Below are 16174 nucleotides of genomic sequence, written 5' to 3'. Positions count from 1 at the left end.
GGGTGTCTCGTGCCCAACACACATTCATTGCTTGGTTAAATATAACCTTCGTTTGCTGTTTGCTAAGATCCACAGCGACCTAATTTTATTAGATAAGGCACATTTAGCCGCCGAGCTAACTAGCGTTAGCAGCTAAAGCTAACTAGCATTAGCTCAGGCCCTCAATCACCAAATTAAGAACAAGCCCAGTGGCCCCATCTTGTGGCTGTTTCGAAGTATTACACTTAAAGCAAAATTTCTCTGCAAACGTATGCACATAATTCTCGTCTTTGAAACGCATTTTAATCAAAAAGCGTGACTTATTTTTGAATGTAAAACTGAACTATTGTAGTTAAGAGCTATTATTAAACATTTCATGCATTTATTCAATTGATTTTAACCCACTATTGAATTTTAATCCACTTTTTGATTTTCAGTTCAGATTCTGAACCTAAGCAATTTTCACAGATTCTGACTCATCACTTAAACACAAGTTAAGTGAGTTGTTTTTGCATCAACTAATCAGTTGAGCACATTTTAAGTAAACATTTAATGTGCATAACCAAGCTTGCGATTTAATGTTTATTTTGAAACTTTTTCATAGTTAAATGGTTTTCCACAACTGAATGCCTTTAACTAACCAATGCTGAATTAGTTCTCCTTTACCTATGGTAATTGAGCTTCTAAACTTGAACACTGAAACAATTAATCTTACAAAAACAAATGTAAATAAATCCAGGCTGTTGACCAAATTATTTAAACTCTTCTTTTTGAGAACATCTAACTGCATTTGAATAATCTCACTTGTTGTTATGGTTGTTCCGATTCCAAAAACAGAACTTTTCCAGCCCAACTTGTGCTAAAATTGTTTCGTTGTAGATTTGTTTGTAACATTTGTCCGTTACTCTCATTAAAAGACATGGCCCCAGATGCGTCTGACCTCAGTGACCCCCTGATGAGCTTAGATGACGCTTTAAGTGGCTTGACTGAAGACATGTTACCTGGATATGTAGGAAAAATCCAAAATGTTGGTCCTTCTACCCTTGAAACCAAAATGACAGAGCTCCTGACGGAAGCGATCTCAAAAACACACAAACAAAAACAATTTTTGTCAAAAATCTTAGGGAAAATGGCTGCTGTGATGTCAGCACAACTTCAAAACACTTTTCAACTCTTAGAGAGAACAACAAAAACTCTAAAAGCCCGCAATCAGGAAAATGAACTATTAAAAAAGCAGAACCAAACTACTAAAACCAAGATAGGGCAAGAACACCAAGCTAGGGTAGAAGCCCAGACACGTGTTGCTGAATCGGAAGCCCAAATCACTCAACTTCAAAGCAAAAATGCTGAATCAAACCAAGAAATACATCAATTAAAGACAGAAAATGACCGATTGCAAGAAGCAATTTCCAACCAACAAATCCAGCTTCAAACTGTAGAGACAGAGCTGGAACAGTCCAAGAAGGACTATACAGAAACCAAACACCTTCTAAAGAAAGCTGTGTTTGAAAACAATGACTTAAAATCTCAAATCAAAGACAACAGCAGCTATGTGGCAAACCTCGAACGACAGTTGCAGGACGCTGAAGTCAGAGCTGCAGAACCACTAGAAATTCAAAAGATCGAACCAAAAGAGCTAGCTGAACTTGAAGCTGAGCTCACAGAACCGGGGAGATACACCTCATCTCCTCCAGCAGCTCAGAGAAACCCATTACCCCAGGGTTCCACAGTCCGTGATTTAGACAGCATAGCTAGACACATAAAGCGTTTTGAACCGAATTTTAATGACTCCAACTATGACATCCTAACCTACGTGTCTGACATTAACTTCTTTTTGAAGAGGCGTCCACTCGCCTCAGTAGATGACAAGATTTGTCTGGTAAAGATGACATCCAGTCGTGATGTCAGCAGCTTTATCGACCGCCAACCACTTAATGTCAGAACTGATTTTGAAAAGCTGTGTCAGGCCCTGAAAGAGGAATACCGCGACCTCATGCCAGACACTGGCCTGATACCTGCCCTTCGGGTCAAACAGGGACGATCAGAGAATCCCCATCAATATTACCACAGGCTACGTCTAGCCTACTTTGGATCCCAAAACAAACCCGGAATGGAGGAAGATTTGCAATTCAAATCTCTCTTTGTCGAACACCTGCATCCTACTACTAGCTACCACCTTGGAGTGTCGGCTTGCCCACGCTCCTTAGACAGCCGACAGCTACGTGAGCTGGCTGCAAAAGGCTTCTTTAAACAGAGACAGAGTCAGTCCAGATCAGCAAAACATAACACTGTTCTGCATCTTGACAGCCCTCCCTCACTGATGGAGCTTGACGGAATTTCAGGCCACAATTCACATGGTCGGATTACTCATCCACCACAAGCTAAGCGGCCTGACTCGACACCGAAACAGTCCTCACCTCAGGGACCTAGGCAGGCCCACAAACCTGTCAAACCACCTTGGACTGGCGGACGCCAGGACCACATGAAACCTGTTCCTAACCAAACTCGGCCCCCAGGTCACCCACGAAGGGGACGGTCGAACCGTTGGGACAGACATCACAGTCGTGGTGCACCCCGTGACAACTACTCGCATAGGAATGATGAGAAAAGCAGACCCAGACAGAACCACGTCAGTGGCACAAGTGAGTCTGACATCCCTCACATTTCCCAAAAAGTAAAGGAGCTTAAACAGCTACTCCAAGAGGTCAGGAAGAAAACACGAGAGAAGTCAGAGCGTGACTCTGTAACATCTGTGTCTTCCTCCACCGATTCCTTCAGTCCGTCAACCACGGCTGGAGAAGAATTCTACTTGGGACCTCATGTCGATGCAATGCACTCAGACCCCAACCATGAATATGACAATCCTGCCAGCCAACCAGATGACACAGAAAATATGTCAAACTGGGAAGCTGATGACCCTGACTTTGACTCAGACCCTGAGACTGACACGCTAGATTCCCAACAGTGGGGTGATGACCGAGAACTCCTCAGTGCGCTCTCAGAAGTCCAACCAGACTCTGATGATGAAATTTTTGAGACCAATGCATTCACTGGTCCGATGACATTCCTGAGCCACCTCACTGAAAAAGGAGGAACAGGCCGACAATTTCTCCTACCGATAAACATTGAAGGTGTCCTGCATCAGGACGCACTTCTGGACACTGGAGCCGACATCACAATAATGTCACTCCCTCTTTTCCAGGAACTACAGCACAGACTGCACAGGACAGGTAGAAAGTCTGATTGTCAGTTCTGTGACTTAAACATCCAGCCATATGCACAGACAACGGTCACGTTGTCCACTAGGGCTGAATTGATGCTTCAGATAGGACATATGACACTGATCCATCCAGTGTATGTGTCATCTCTGGACAACACTCCTTTCCTTATGGGGAAAGACCTTCTCAACCGCTTTGAACCCATAATTGACTTTAAACGCTCTGTAATCTATGCACAGGTCCGCCAGCCTCTGCCAATCGCAGCTCCTGATGACACTGTGACACAGAGTTACAGACAAGAGCACACAGACGACAACTTCCAGGCTCCACAGAGCCCATATGATGTCTTCCTTTGCACAGTGGCTGAATCCACTCCTGCAACCCACCTCTGTCCACAGGCTGAATATGTCACTGAAACTGCAGGTATCAAGTGCACCAGCAGGGCAGCACTGCATGACCTCCAGCTTCCACTAGACCCTGGTCTTCCTTTTTCCATCCAGAACGTTCCTGTGGACACTCCTTGGACAGGTGCCTCCACATGTCAGCCCAGCCCAGAATCTTGTGCCCACCCACCCACCCTGTCGGCCAGTGAGCTCACTCGCCCTCCCTCTGCTGCCCCACAGGCCACTCACTCTCCTGTGTTGGTCTCCCTGGCAGCTGACTCTGACCTTATGACCCTGCCTTCGCTTTGCTGTGACACACAGGGCCCGGTTCCGGATCTTGTGAGTGCTAATACCTACACTCTGCGCTCTCTGCACTTCTCCTCGGCTTCTCACTTTTGGCTCCTCTCTACTGTCCTCGCCACGTTTCTGGTGTTCATCGGCCTACTTTTTCATGCTTTTGGCCCTCTCACTTCACCTTCGTTCGTGGTGACCCAAAACCACAGGGGGGTGACGTTGACACACGGCCATGAATCACTATGGGCAAATCCCAGCCTGCACACCGTTCACCAGACTTCAGGTCAGATAGGAAAAGCCAACCACAGAAAGTTTAAAACCAGACTACTCCTACTTCTGATAGCCATCACAGGAACTCCACATGAAACAACCAAAGTTCCACTCCTTAAAATAATGACAGGTAGACAAAGGATTCTACTACTGCACCTGCTCTTCCAGCCAGAGGAAGCCTGTGTTGATACAGCTCACACAGCTTCCCACTATATGACTGACGTAAGTGACCAAAACCTCATGCAAAATAACCACCAAGTGGGGGACAAAACATGGTCCTACCTCTCTGCCCAACCACCTGAGAACACTAAACCAAGTGGGGGTAAGCTCGATCGAAAGCTCCTCCCTCAATGGTCTGACAACTTCAGGATTAAGGACAAAATCTATCCTGTAATCTATCAAAACAAAATCGATAGGGACAAAAACCCTTCCACTTTAAATGAATACATAAAAATCGCACCAAAACTTCATAAAGACTGCATGGGAAGCAATAAATCAGTCAGATCTCATACCAGAACTAAATAGATAATTAGGAAAAACTAAACGTCCTAGAGAAAAACAACAGGTGTAGAATAGAACAAAATTAAATAACTTAATTTTACAAGCCAATTGTAGAATTAACAGAGAAAAATAAATAACTTAATTTACAAATCCAATTGTAAAATTAACAGGCAAAGAAATAAATTACTAAGTTTACAAATTCAACTGTAGAATTAGCAGAGATAAAAGGAAATAAATAACTTTACAATCATAAGCCTAACTTTGACAAATAAACAACCATACAATCAAATTGTCAGGAAATTACTAAATTAAATAATATAATCACAACAAACCAAAACAGGTTACTAAAACTAACATAAACAGAGCTGTTGTCTTTCCTTTCAGACTCAGTGAAAAATCACTTGAGGTCCTCTCAACCATAGGTGCCTTGTTTTCAGTCAAGTTCACCTTTAATATCTTTATTAGCACCCTCGTTAAACTCCATAGGTACAAGTGGGGGTTAAACCCATCGTATCAAGTGCACAACTGACCGTAGCCTCTGTTTTGATTCTCGTTAACATAAGATTCGCGTCTCTTATCACTGCTAGTACTGTGAATTCATAACTCTCTGTTTTCCAGGTTGTCTGCTCACCCAGTAGATAAATATACTTCTGTCTGACACGTTTCAAGACACCAGCTTTAGGTAAATCATACATCTACCTTCTCACTCTAACAAAACACCTTGGATTCACTACTACTGACAATTACACCTCTCATACGGTTAAATGACAATTCAACCATGATCTAACACTTCTGTAAGGATTTTCATTTTCAGAAGTGACATATATAGCTTTAGGTTTGTTTTAGTTTACCTTATTTTGTTTTATTTTTATTCTCTAAGCCCATAGGCCTTACCTACTCTTTATTAGAATCTTGATTCTTTTACTTTACCTTACTAGTCAGTAATAAAGCTGTTTCAGAAACTAACCCACTAACCCTTAGGATTCCTGTTCCTGATACTAATAAACATCAGCCCTGAATCAGAGCAGCATCTGAGTTTGATCCTGACACCACGGATGACCTTGATGTTGGACCGAAGTTCTTCTGATACAACGAACATCGCTCCAAAGTGGGGGAATATGTAGCAAGACTGCAAAGGCCCTGGAATTCCTGAGCTGATCAAAACTCAGATAAGCTGTCCCTCTCTTCAGCACTGACCAACACCCATCTCTATAGGAGGATTGAGACATTTGTATTTCTGTAGGTTTTCATTCACAGAAGGATGGAACTCCTGTGAACATTTAAACCCCTGGAATAACTTCTTCTTTTTAAAAGACAATGACTTTCAATTATATGCTATGGACGTTTGTTTAATGAACTTTCATGCTAAAATCCCTTTTCAGCTTTAGGAGACCCTCAGCCAGAGATGTCTCTGCATTCCACAGATCAGATAACAAGTCGTAAAACTTTATGGCTGAAGGCTGGAGTCACCCTCTCTCTCTCTTTGACTGAAACAAAGAAACTGGAACTGAACTTAAAAACCTTGCCAAATTAATATTTCTGGAATGTATTTTGTGTTTACAGGATTACCAACGTCAATGGAAATCATTCGTCATTAACATATCCGAAAATCAAGATTCTATCTTTCACAGAAGTCTAGATACTAATTTGTGATGTTTAATCATTTCTTCCCCAGGATACTATGATTTTGGACTGAATTCCCTTATTAATCTCTGAATTTCCTCTCCATTTAGGTTGAATGATGACCATTGTATTTACCTGTTACCAAATCTCTGACTTGTTGTTATATTCTCACTGTGATACATATTTTTAATGTCATAAACATAAACATATAGTTATGAATGAAATGATTCACATCATATGAACATATGTATTAATCTACACATTTCACTTTCACACAACTGAATATGGTGGGATAGACAGATCGTGTTTTGCGCGTTTAATATCATATTTTAATCCATTCTGGATTCCTCTTTCTTCTCTACTCTGTGAGAACAAAGAGATTCCAAATTCCACCAGACTCGCGCCTAAAAGTTCTCTCTCTCCGCCCAGGTCCTCCCCTTAGCTGGACCCACAGATAAAGTCAGCCGTAGCCCACATCTTCCCTCTCTTACTCTCTCTTACCGACCTTCTCTCTTACCCCTCTCTTCCTGAGAGGCCAACCAAAGTCTCTCTCATTATTTTTTTACCTAAAGCGCGTTTTTCCTATCTTCAAAATTCCCTCACCATCTAAGTTTGTTAACTATTTATCTCTTAATATTTTTGTAACTTAAGGAGACATTTTGCTCAATTTTAAACCAACGTTATTCGTTTTAATCTGAAGAACCGATTCAGAACCAGCATTTATTTTTCTTAATTTTGACCGTTTTTCATCAACACCCGTTTTTCTTGGCTAAAGCCTGAGAACCATCATTTTTAAGCACTCAGCTGAGAACTCCGGAGATCTGCTGGATCAGGTCTTTGCATAGAACCGATCAACCCGCGGCAGGACATCTAGGCCACAACGACGACGACGCACCGTTCCGAACCTGCCAGTCCAGACCGTGTGCATAATCTGAAGGCCCCGCACGTCCCAGCCCCATGACGGTTCACTTCAATAACTCCAGCTGAGTTTGCTCTGATTCCATTCTATGGGTGATGTACTAACCGCTTGGTCAATTAATTCATTTAATCAATTTATTCTTTTACAAATCATTAGAATTCTTAATCCAAATTACCGATTACCTCGTCAGGTTAGCTCTGGCTAATCCTCACCATATTTCCTTCTCTCTCGCACCTACTTCCACATCCCTCACACATGCACACACACCACACACACACTCCCACATTCCACGCACACACGTAGTCCTGCACGCACACACACACACACCATATCTTCATTGTACATAGTTCACTTGTCATTATTTTCATAGAATAGTTAATAAATACCTCATTATAGACCAAATTACAGTCTTGTGTTTCTTTGTGTAGAATGTGGTCAATTTAAACGAGGATTCAAGACTTTTTGATATGAGATTGATCAAAATTTTTATGAATATTAATAATTTTATTAATGTTAATTAATAAATGTCCTAGCCATTACAATGCTAGGTGGTGCCCCAATTATTGATAACGAGAGCAATAAATCATAACGTAGTACCGCTACAACGTTAATTTAATAATAAAGCGAGACACTATGGTTTTATATTATTACACAACTCAACCTAAATAACATAGACATCGAGGTTAAAACCCAACTATGTTATTAATTTTGGAGGTACACCTGAATAATTCAGAGCTATTTTTTCTTGTTATTAATATATATATTCTCCTCCAGGTTTGATTCCCTACAACTTCATCTGTGTCCGGACAGGCTCCATCCTCTCAGAGATCTCCTCCATGGACGACATCTTCTCCTGGGGGACGCTGGCTCAGCTCCTGGCCATCGCCATCGCCGCTCTGGTGCCCGGAGCACTGATCAAACACTACAGCAAAACTCATCTGAAGGTGGACGGACTGGAGAGCAACGGAACAAGTCTGGCTGAAGTCAACCAGGACCGGAAGAGGCGATGATTGTTGGGTGAAGAAAGACTCAGTGTCAGAAGAACTGAGGTGACACTGGGAGGAATGTGACCTTTAATCCACCCCAGGCCTGTGATTTCTGTAAGGTCACACCGGAGGCTCTTCATACTCGGTACGATCTGTCTTCAGATCCTGTTACATTGGTTTTAATACCACAGTTTTCCAAAGATCTCGCACTACTGATACACAGCTACAGCTTCAGGGCAGTTTTCTAAGAAGAGCTCTAAAATTTCTTAAACTCTTAAGAAAATGCCTTAAAGTCATTGATGTTTTTCTCCAAAGACTTTCACATACTGAGGAAATATTGTAATTAGGATTTTTCCTACAGCATTAATATTAATCAAATTACCTGAATATATATATATATTGGATCATTCTTTGTTTTTTTTAAAAAAAAAATGCTTTTAATGTCAAAACAAACTTGTAATTTTTTTTAACAATTTACTTTTATTTTACAGATATTGTATGTTTTGTGAAATTACAGGTAATAACTAGTAAGATGACAGGATAAAAGCATTAATTTACATGCTATTAGTTTAAAAAAAACAGGACAAAACTGTAAATAATGTTGACATCAAAATTTTTTCATTTTTTTATAGACAGTAATTCCTTCTTTTAGAACATTTGGCAGCAGAATTACAGAAGTCTTACTGTATTTAAATCAGCCAAAAATATTGCTATTTTAGAGATATCCATTTTTACATCAATTGATTCATTGTTTTGTCTATAAATGCCAACTTTTTCAAATATTCAACGCAAAGAATCAGAGGAAATGTAATTTCCAGAGTCTCAGAGATTCTCAAAGATACGATGATTGTGATGCGAGTGAAACGATCATAATATCAGTTTACATTTCAGGAACAATCAAGTATTATTTATTATGCAATGGAAAAACAGCTAGTGATCTGGTGATCTGGTTCAATTGGATGAAGTGCCTTAAAGGTCTTTGTGTTTTCATTGTTAAATACTTTTCATTTTTATCTCAAATGTTGTTGTTTTTTTGGGTTTGTTTCTTGAATTCTGACTTTGGTTCCACGGTGCAGCTGTTACAAGAACATGAAGCTTTAAAAGTACTTTGTGTGTAGCAAACAGTAGTTTAAGTACACAGGACAGAGTCGTGGAGAAGTCTGATTTCTTACTGTATGTTCCTTGTTTTACTCCACAGTCCGGTGTGCATGTAGACCAGTGTTATTTTCTTCTTCTTTCATATGTTTACTCAGAAACTCGGTCTACAGCTCCACAATCTTAATTATTGGGGAAAATGTTGTTTTAGCTCCTTTTTCTATTTTTTTCCTGAAGCACTTAAACATGTCTTAATGAAGCTGCAGCTGGATATTACATCATCAAATCATCAGTGAACTTCTGTTCAATCATCTCTGATCTGATTTATACTTCATTATCATCAATTGTGGACATTTAAAATGGCATCATATGAATGACATTCATATGTCAGGTACTTAAAAGTCCTGTCGACTCACTTTCAGTACATTTTTCACACATTAGAATTTGAGGCGTCGTATCAATCCACCCGTCCATCTGTTGCTCCATTTTTCCATCACTCGTGAAGAAGCACCAGAGATACTTGAACTCGTTCGCTTGGGGAAGCAATAATAATAATAATAATAAGAAGAAGAAGAAGTAGTAATGCAGGCATTGTACTGAACCATCATGGTGAGGTGAAGAGGGAGCTGAGCTGCAAGATGAAGCTCTCGATTTACCAGTCCCTCTATGTTCCAACCCTGACCTATGGTCATGAGCTCTAGGTAGTGACCGAAAGAACAAGATCGCAGATACAAGCGCTCAAAATGAGCTTCCTCCATAGGGTGGCTGGGCTCAGCCTTAGAGATAGGGTGAGAAGCTCTGACATCTGGAGAGAGCTCCTTTGCGTTGAAAGGAGCCAGTTGAGGTGGTTTGGACATCTTATTTGGATGCCTCCTGGGAGACTTCCTTTGGAGGTTTTCCGAACACATCCCCCTGGGAGGAGACCCCGGGGTAGACCCAGAACTCGCTGGAGGGATTATTTATCTCGTCTGGCCTGGGACTGCCTTGGGATCCCCCAGGATGAGCTGGAAAGCATTGCTGGAGGGAGGGACATCTGGAATGACCTGCTTTGCCTGCTGCCTCCACGACCCGGCCCCAGATTAGCGGAAGAAGATGGATGGATGGATGGATGGATGGAAGGATGGATGGATGGATGGATGTATAGAATTTGAGGCTGTATTTAAACAACATCTCAGGAACTCCTAAAGATTAAAATCTGAATTTTCCACAGTTAGTTCTCATTATGTCATGGTTTTAGTATCTTCAAAATTGGAAAAGTAGATCAAATAATGTGATTATGGGTGAGTTGAACTAGTGATACATTCTGAACCATATATACATATCACAATGATACAAATCATATATAATGCATTTTAGTATGAAATACTTGGTCAGAGATATAAAAACATAGATTTCTGTTGAACCTTCATAAGTTCAACAGAAATCTATGAGCATGTATAAATAACATGATTAATTAATTTCAGACAGCCTTTCATGTGTTGAGCTTACATTTTCATAAATATCTTTATAAAGAGCCACATTTTATGCTATAATTATTACAATTCAGGCAAATCAGAGATTATTGGGCAGAAAATGTTTTTAAGATTTGAAATGAAATGACACAGCTGTATTCACAAATGAATTATTGAAAGATGAGATCTTTTCATGGTGGTTTCAACAAAGAAAAGAAAAAGCAAAATTACGTCTTATTTTTAAAAATTGACAAAAACTTAATAATTTCCTCTATCCAGTTTCTGTAAAAATGACAGAGTACCCTGAAAACTTCTATGGGACTTGTTCACTGTCAGACTTTTTACGTGAAATCAAACAGTTCAGGGTAAACACAGCTTTCCAGCCTGTTAAGTTACTTTTTAATAGTATTTGAAATGTAAAGTCCTGAGAAGATCACATCTTGTGTTGCGGTTATTATGGGAAGTGTGTTGTTGTTCTTTGTCTGTTTGAATTTGACTGATATTTGTTTTTTAAGTCAGTATTTGATAGAGCAGTATCTAGAGAATAGTCTTACATTATGAATTTTTTTAAAAAAACACATAAGTTTGCTCTGAATTTAGTGAGACTGTAGCACAGAGAAGAACATCTTTAAAGGTATTTCAAACCTAATTTCAGGATGATCTTTTCCATATGTAAATGTATTTTTGATATCAAATTATATACACTATAAAATTTATTTTAAAAATTATATTATTTGAAAAACGAGCTGCTCATGACACAAATTACGGAAATGTTGGTGGTTCCACTATTTTTGTAAAGATGAAAAAGACATAAAAGTGCATTCAGTTTACCTGCTGTTGGCTAAATCAAGTAAAATAAATTCATTATTTTCATTAGTGCAGTGGTAGTTTTACAAATACAGTTTACCCAAATTGTAACGATCTAAAAGATGTTAAAGGGGATGAAGAAAGTAACAATGATTTAAAACCCAGGTTAAATAAAGAAAATTGAGACAAATTATGAAAAGAAAAGGTGATGAATGTTTATTTACACAACTTGATAACTTAAAGCAACAGGGCAAGCCCATGTACCGCCCGGTAAACCTAAAAAGCCAAAGAACACAAAGAACAAAGGAAACTACCAAACTCAGCCACTGGAAGCCTACAAAGCTCACAAACCCTCACAAACAGCTCCACAAAGAGTTAGAACTTAAGAAGTTAGAAGCAGAAACTGCTATTAAATTGCGGCAATTAGAGTTACAGGCCAGCTCAATAACTACTGTTGCCAGTACTGTGCCCCCTTCTGGTTCTGCTACTGCTTTTGGTGTGAGTAAACACATTTCTTTAGTTCCTGTTTTTCGTGAGTCTGAGGTAGAATCCTACTTTGGTGCATTTGAGCGAATCGCTGCTGCTTTGCATCGGCCTGAAGATGTGTGGGCTATACTGTTGCAGTGTAAGCTAACAGGTAAAGCTCAAGAGGCCTGTGCTTGCTTCTCAGTAGAAGATGGTTTGATTTATGATAAGGTTAAGAGTGCTATTCTGCAAGCTTATGAGCTAGTGCCAGAAACATATAGACAGTGCTTCCGTGGCCTTAAGAAACCATCAAATCAGACTTACGTAGACTTTGCCAGAGAGAAGAGTATTCTTTTTGACAGATGGTGTGCAGCATGTAAAACAGCTGATTTTAACTCTCTGCGTGAGTTAATGTTGATAAAAGAGTTGAAAAACTGTGTACCTGACCGTCTTGTGGTTTTTTTAAATGAACATAAAGCTTCCACTGTGCAGCAGGCTGCTATGCTCGCTGACAACCCGGTCTCACGGGGATTCGTGAAACTGTGACGTAAGTTTTTGTTTCGGTTTCGTGCGCACCAACACGATGTCGTCATGTTTTTCGTGCAGCTCACCACGAACGAAACCGGCTGTGGTAATCACATCTGAAAGTGGTTTATACCGGCGGATTCATGACGATCTAAGCTGTCCATCGGCGTTTGCGGCCACCGCTGCGGCCGCCACCGCGGCCGCCACTGCGGCCGTCGGACATTCTTTAAATTCCTATGCAAATTCGTCGGATTCATGACGATCTAAGCTGTCCATCGGCGTTTGCGGCCGCTGCTGCTGCCAGACATCCGGCCGCGGCGGCGGCCGCAAACGCCGATGGACAGCTTAGATTCGGCGGATTCATGACGATCTAAGCTGTCCATCAGCGTTTGTGGCCGCCGCCGCGATGGACAGCTTAGATCGTCATGAATCCGACGAATTCGCATAGGAATTTAAAGAATGTCCGGCGGCTGCGGCTGCGGCTGCGGCTGTGGCTGCGGCTGCGGCGGCTGCGGCCGCAAACGCCGATGGACAGCTTAGATCGTCATGAATCCGCCGGTATAAACCACTTTCAGATGTGATTACCACAGCCGGTTTCGTTCGTGGTGAGCTGCACGAAAAACATGACGACATCGTGTTGGTGCGCACGAAACCGAAACAAAAACTTACGTCACAGTTTCACGAATCCCCGTGAGACCGGGTTGTCGCTGATGAGTTCAGACTCGCACACAAGAACATGTTTGCCACTCGTGAGTCCTCTCCTCGTGACACTTATGTGAACACTGATGTAAATGTGCGTACTTCATCCGGTCCTAAGGGTAAAAGGCCCTGTTTTTCTGCCATAAACCTGACCATTTCATTTGCTGACTGTGCTGTGTGGAAGCGCAGGCAACAGGGGTCAAGTTTAAAACAGCCTAAGGGGGTGGGGTTCATTAAAATACTTCCAGTGCCCAACTTCCTGTCCTAAAAGAGCCAGAGGACTGTTTCAAACCATTCATCTTGAATGGTCTAGTTTCTCTTACAGGAAAAACTGAAGATCAGCATCCAGTCACATTGTAGCGAGACACGGCATGCTCACAGTCTCCAGTGTCTTGCCTTTTAGTGAACAGTCGGCCTGCGCAGTGAGCGCAGTGGTAAGGGGCATTGAAATGGGCTTTGTGCCTGCACCTCTCCATCACATTCATGTGCAATCTCCTTTAGTTACTGGGTTTTTTGATGTTGGTGTCCGCTCATCTTTCCCCATTGATGGTGTAGATTTCATCATGGGAAATGATATAGCTGGTGGCAAAGTTTACCCTGTTCCTGAAGTTGTGAATGTTCCAATTGCAGATTCTGAACATGACAGCTTAGTCCAGAATCACCCCAACATCTTTACTGTGAGTGTGTTGACCAGAGCTCAAACCAGTAAGCAGGCCCAGGATATAGATTTGGCTGACACATTGTTTGCTTCTGTTCTGACAGACAATTCGCCCTCTACAGGTACACCAGTGGAATGCACCTTAGAGGCTGAAAAGGTAGCGGAGTCTGTCACAGCTCCAGTTCCTCTCCCTTTAACTCGAGAGGCACTGATTTCTGCTCAGCAAAACGATCCATCCTTAGCTAAATGCCTCTCCACAGCTTCTCAGAGCTCTAGTGAGTGCAGAAAGGGCCTGTGTTTCTTTTTTGATAAAGATGTGTTGATGCGCAGGTGGGTATCTCAATCAGTTAGTGCTGAAGATAATTCAGGTGACGATTGGAGTACAGTATATCAAATAGTTGTGCCAGTTGGTTGTCGGCAACATGTGCTTGCACTAGCACATGAGCACCTATGGTCTGGATATTTAGGTATAACAAAGACATACAACCGTGTCCTAAAACATTTCTTTTGGCCAGGAATGAAGAGGGATGTAGTGCATTTCTGTAAAACCTGTGGTGTCTGCCAAATTGTGGGAAAACCAAATCAAGTGGTGCAACCAGTTCCTGCTATTGGAGAGTCTTTTGAGCATGTTATTGTTGATTGCGTGGGTCTTTTGCCCAGAACAAACTCTGGTAATCAGTTTTTACTCACAGTGATGTGTGTTGCTACCCACTTCCCAGAAGCTATCCCTTTGCTCAAGATTACCGCACCAGCAGTTAGCAAGGCATTGCTTAAGTTTTTCACCACTTTTGGTCTCCCTAAAGTAGTTCAAACGGATCAGGGTACCAACTTTCTATCTAGAACCTTTAAAGACACTTTGCAGTCTTTGGGTATCTCTCACTCTGTGTCCAGTGCATATCATCCACAGTCACAGGGTGCACTTGAGCGCTGGCATCAAACACTTAAGTCTATGCTCAGCAAATTCTGTCAAGAGACTGGTAAGTACTGGGATGATGGTGTACCTTTTGTTCTGTTTGCAATTCGGGATGCTAAACAGGAGTCTTTAGGTTTCAGTCCAGCTGAGCTTGTGTTCGGTCACAATGTGTGTGGTCCGTTGAAAGTGTTGAAGGAGAAATTTGTGAATAATGTTTCTCCTCGACTTAATGTGTCTGAATTTGTCTCCCAGTGTCGAGAGCGTTCGCAACATGCTGCCCTGCTGGCGAAAGAAGCCCTGTCATCCTTTCAGGCTAGTATGATGAAGAGGTTTGATCGAAAAGCAGTTAAGCGACAGTTCGGGCCTGGTGACAAGGTTCTTGTGTTGTTGCCTACACCAGGTTCTGCTCTCACTGCCCGCTTCTCTGGTCCCTATGTGGTAGAAAGTAGAGTGTCAGATACAGACTATGTTATCCACACACCTGAGCGTAGGACAAAAACACGTCTGCGCCACATTAACATGGTCAAACCTTTTCATTCCAGAGCTGGTGGTCAGGAAGAGCCTAAAGCTGTCCCTGTAATTGTCACCCCTTCACTGATTTGTGTCACCACTGAATCTGATGGGTTGGTGGGTCTGTCTGACGGTAATCGTGGTGGTAGGTTGTCAAATTCTGAGTGGCTGTCTTGCATAGAAGATCATTTGTCATATCTCCCTGAAGTCCAGCGGCGAGACGTAATGGATTTGATCTACTCCTACCCCAACTTATTTGGTGCTGTGCCATCATGTACCACTGTGTTAGAGCATGATATTGATGTTGGTAATGCTAAACCCATTAAACAGCACGCATACCGGTGTTCAATGGAGAAAAGGGAGAGCATGAAGAAAGAAGTCAGCTACTTGGTGGAGAATGGTCTCGCTAAGCCCAGCAGTAGCCCTTGGAGCTCTCTGTGTTTGCTTGCTCCCAAGTCTGATGGAACCCCTCGTTTCTGCACAGACTTTAGAAAAGTGAATGCAGTTACTGTGCCGGACTCCTTCCCATTGCCTCGTATGGAGGACTGTATTGACAGCATTGGCCCTCCACTTTTATCACCAAGCTGGACTTGCTTAAGGGTTACTGGCAGGTTCCTTTAACCTCACGTGCATCTGACATCTCAGCTTTTGTGACTTCTGATGCCTCCATGCGGTACACTGTCATGACGTTCGGCATGAGAAATGCACCAGCGACCTTCCAGCGCCTCATGCACCTTGTGTTGGGGGATGTGCAGAACTGTAATGTGTATCTGGATGATGTAGTGGTGCACTCGAGTAGTTGGGAAAGCCATGTTTGTACTCTTGCTGCGGTTTTCCAGCGACTTGCGAGGGCATCCTTGACACTCAACCTTGAAAAG

The 16174-nt window shown here is 41.9% G+C and overlaps 2 protein-coding genes and 1 long non-coding RNA gene across 3 annotated transcripts in view; 1 reads left to right on the top strand and 2 right to left on the bottom strand.

Annotated features, from left to right (window-relative positions):
* The window catches only part of LOC127534746 (uncharacterized), a 30045-nt gene extending 22955 nt beyond the window's left edge, over nt 1-7090 (bottom strand). The window contains exon 1 of the long non-coding RNA XR_007943116.1: nt 6835-7090. This is a non-coding gene — a long non-coding RNA (uncharacterized LOC127534746). The remainder of the gene's footprint in view (nt 1-6834) is intronic.
* Nucleotides 1-8577, top strand: part of LOC110971186 (transmembrane protein 41A-B-like) — a 44974-nt gene extending 36397 nt beyond the window's left edge. The window contains exon 5 of the mRNA XM_051950724.1: nt 7962-8577. Within this exon, the coding sequence (XP_051806684.1) occupies nt 7962-8197 (236 nt within the window). The 3' untranslated portion in view covers nt 8198-8577. The remainder of the gene's footprint in view (nt 1-7961) is intronic.
* LOC110971185 (integral membrane protein GPR155-like) overlaps nt 1-16174 on the bottom strand; it is an 85130-nt gene that overhangs the window by 24653 nt on the left and 44303 nt on the right. The window lies entirely within an intron of this gene.

Source organism: Acanthochromis polyacanthus, chromosome 7, assembly GCF_021347895.1.
Source record: "Acanthochromis polyacanthus isolate Apoly-LR-REF ecotype Palm Island chromosome 7, KAUST_Apoly_ChrSc, whole genome shotgun sequence".
NCBI lineage: Eukaryota > Metazoa > Chordata > Actinopteri > Pomacentridae > Acanthochromis > Acanthochromis polyacanthus.
This window is presented reverse-complemented; position numbering and strand designations above follow the sequence as displayed.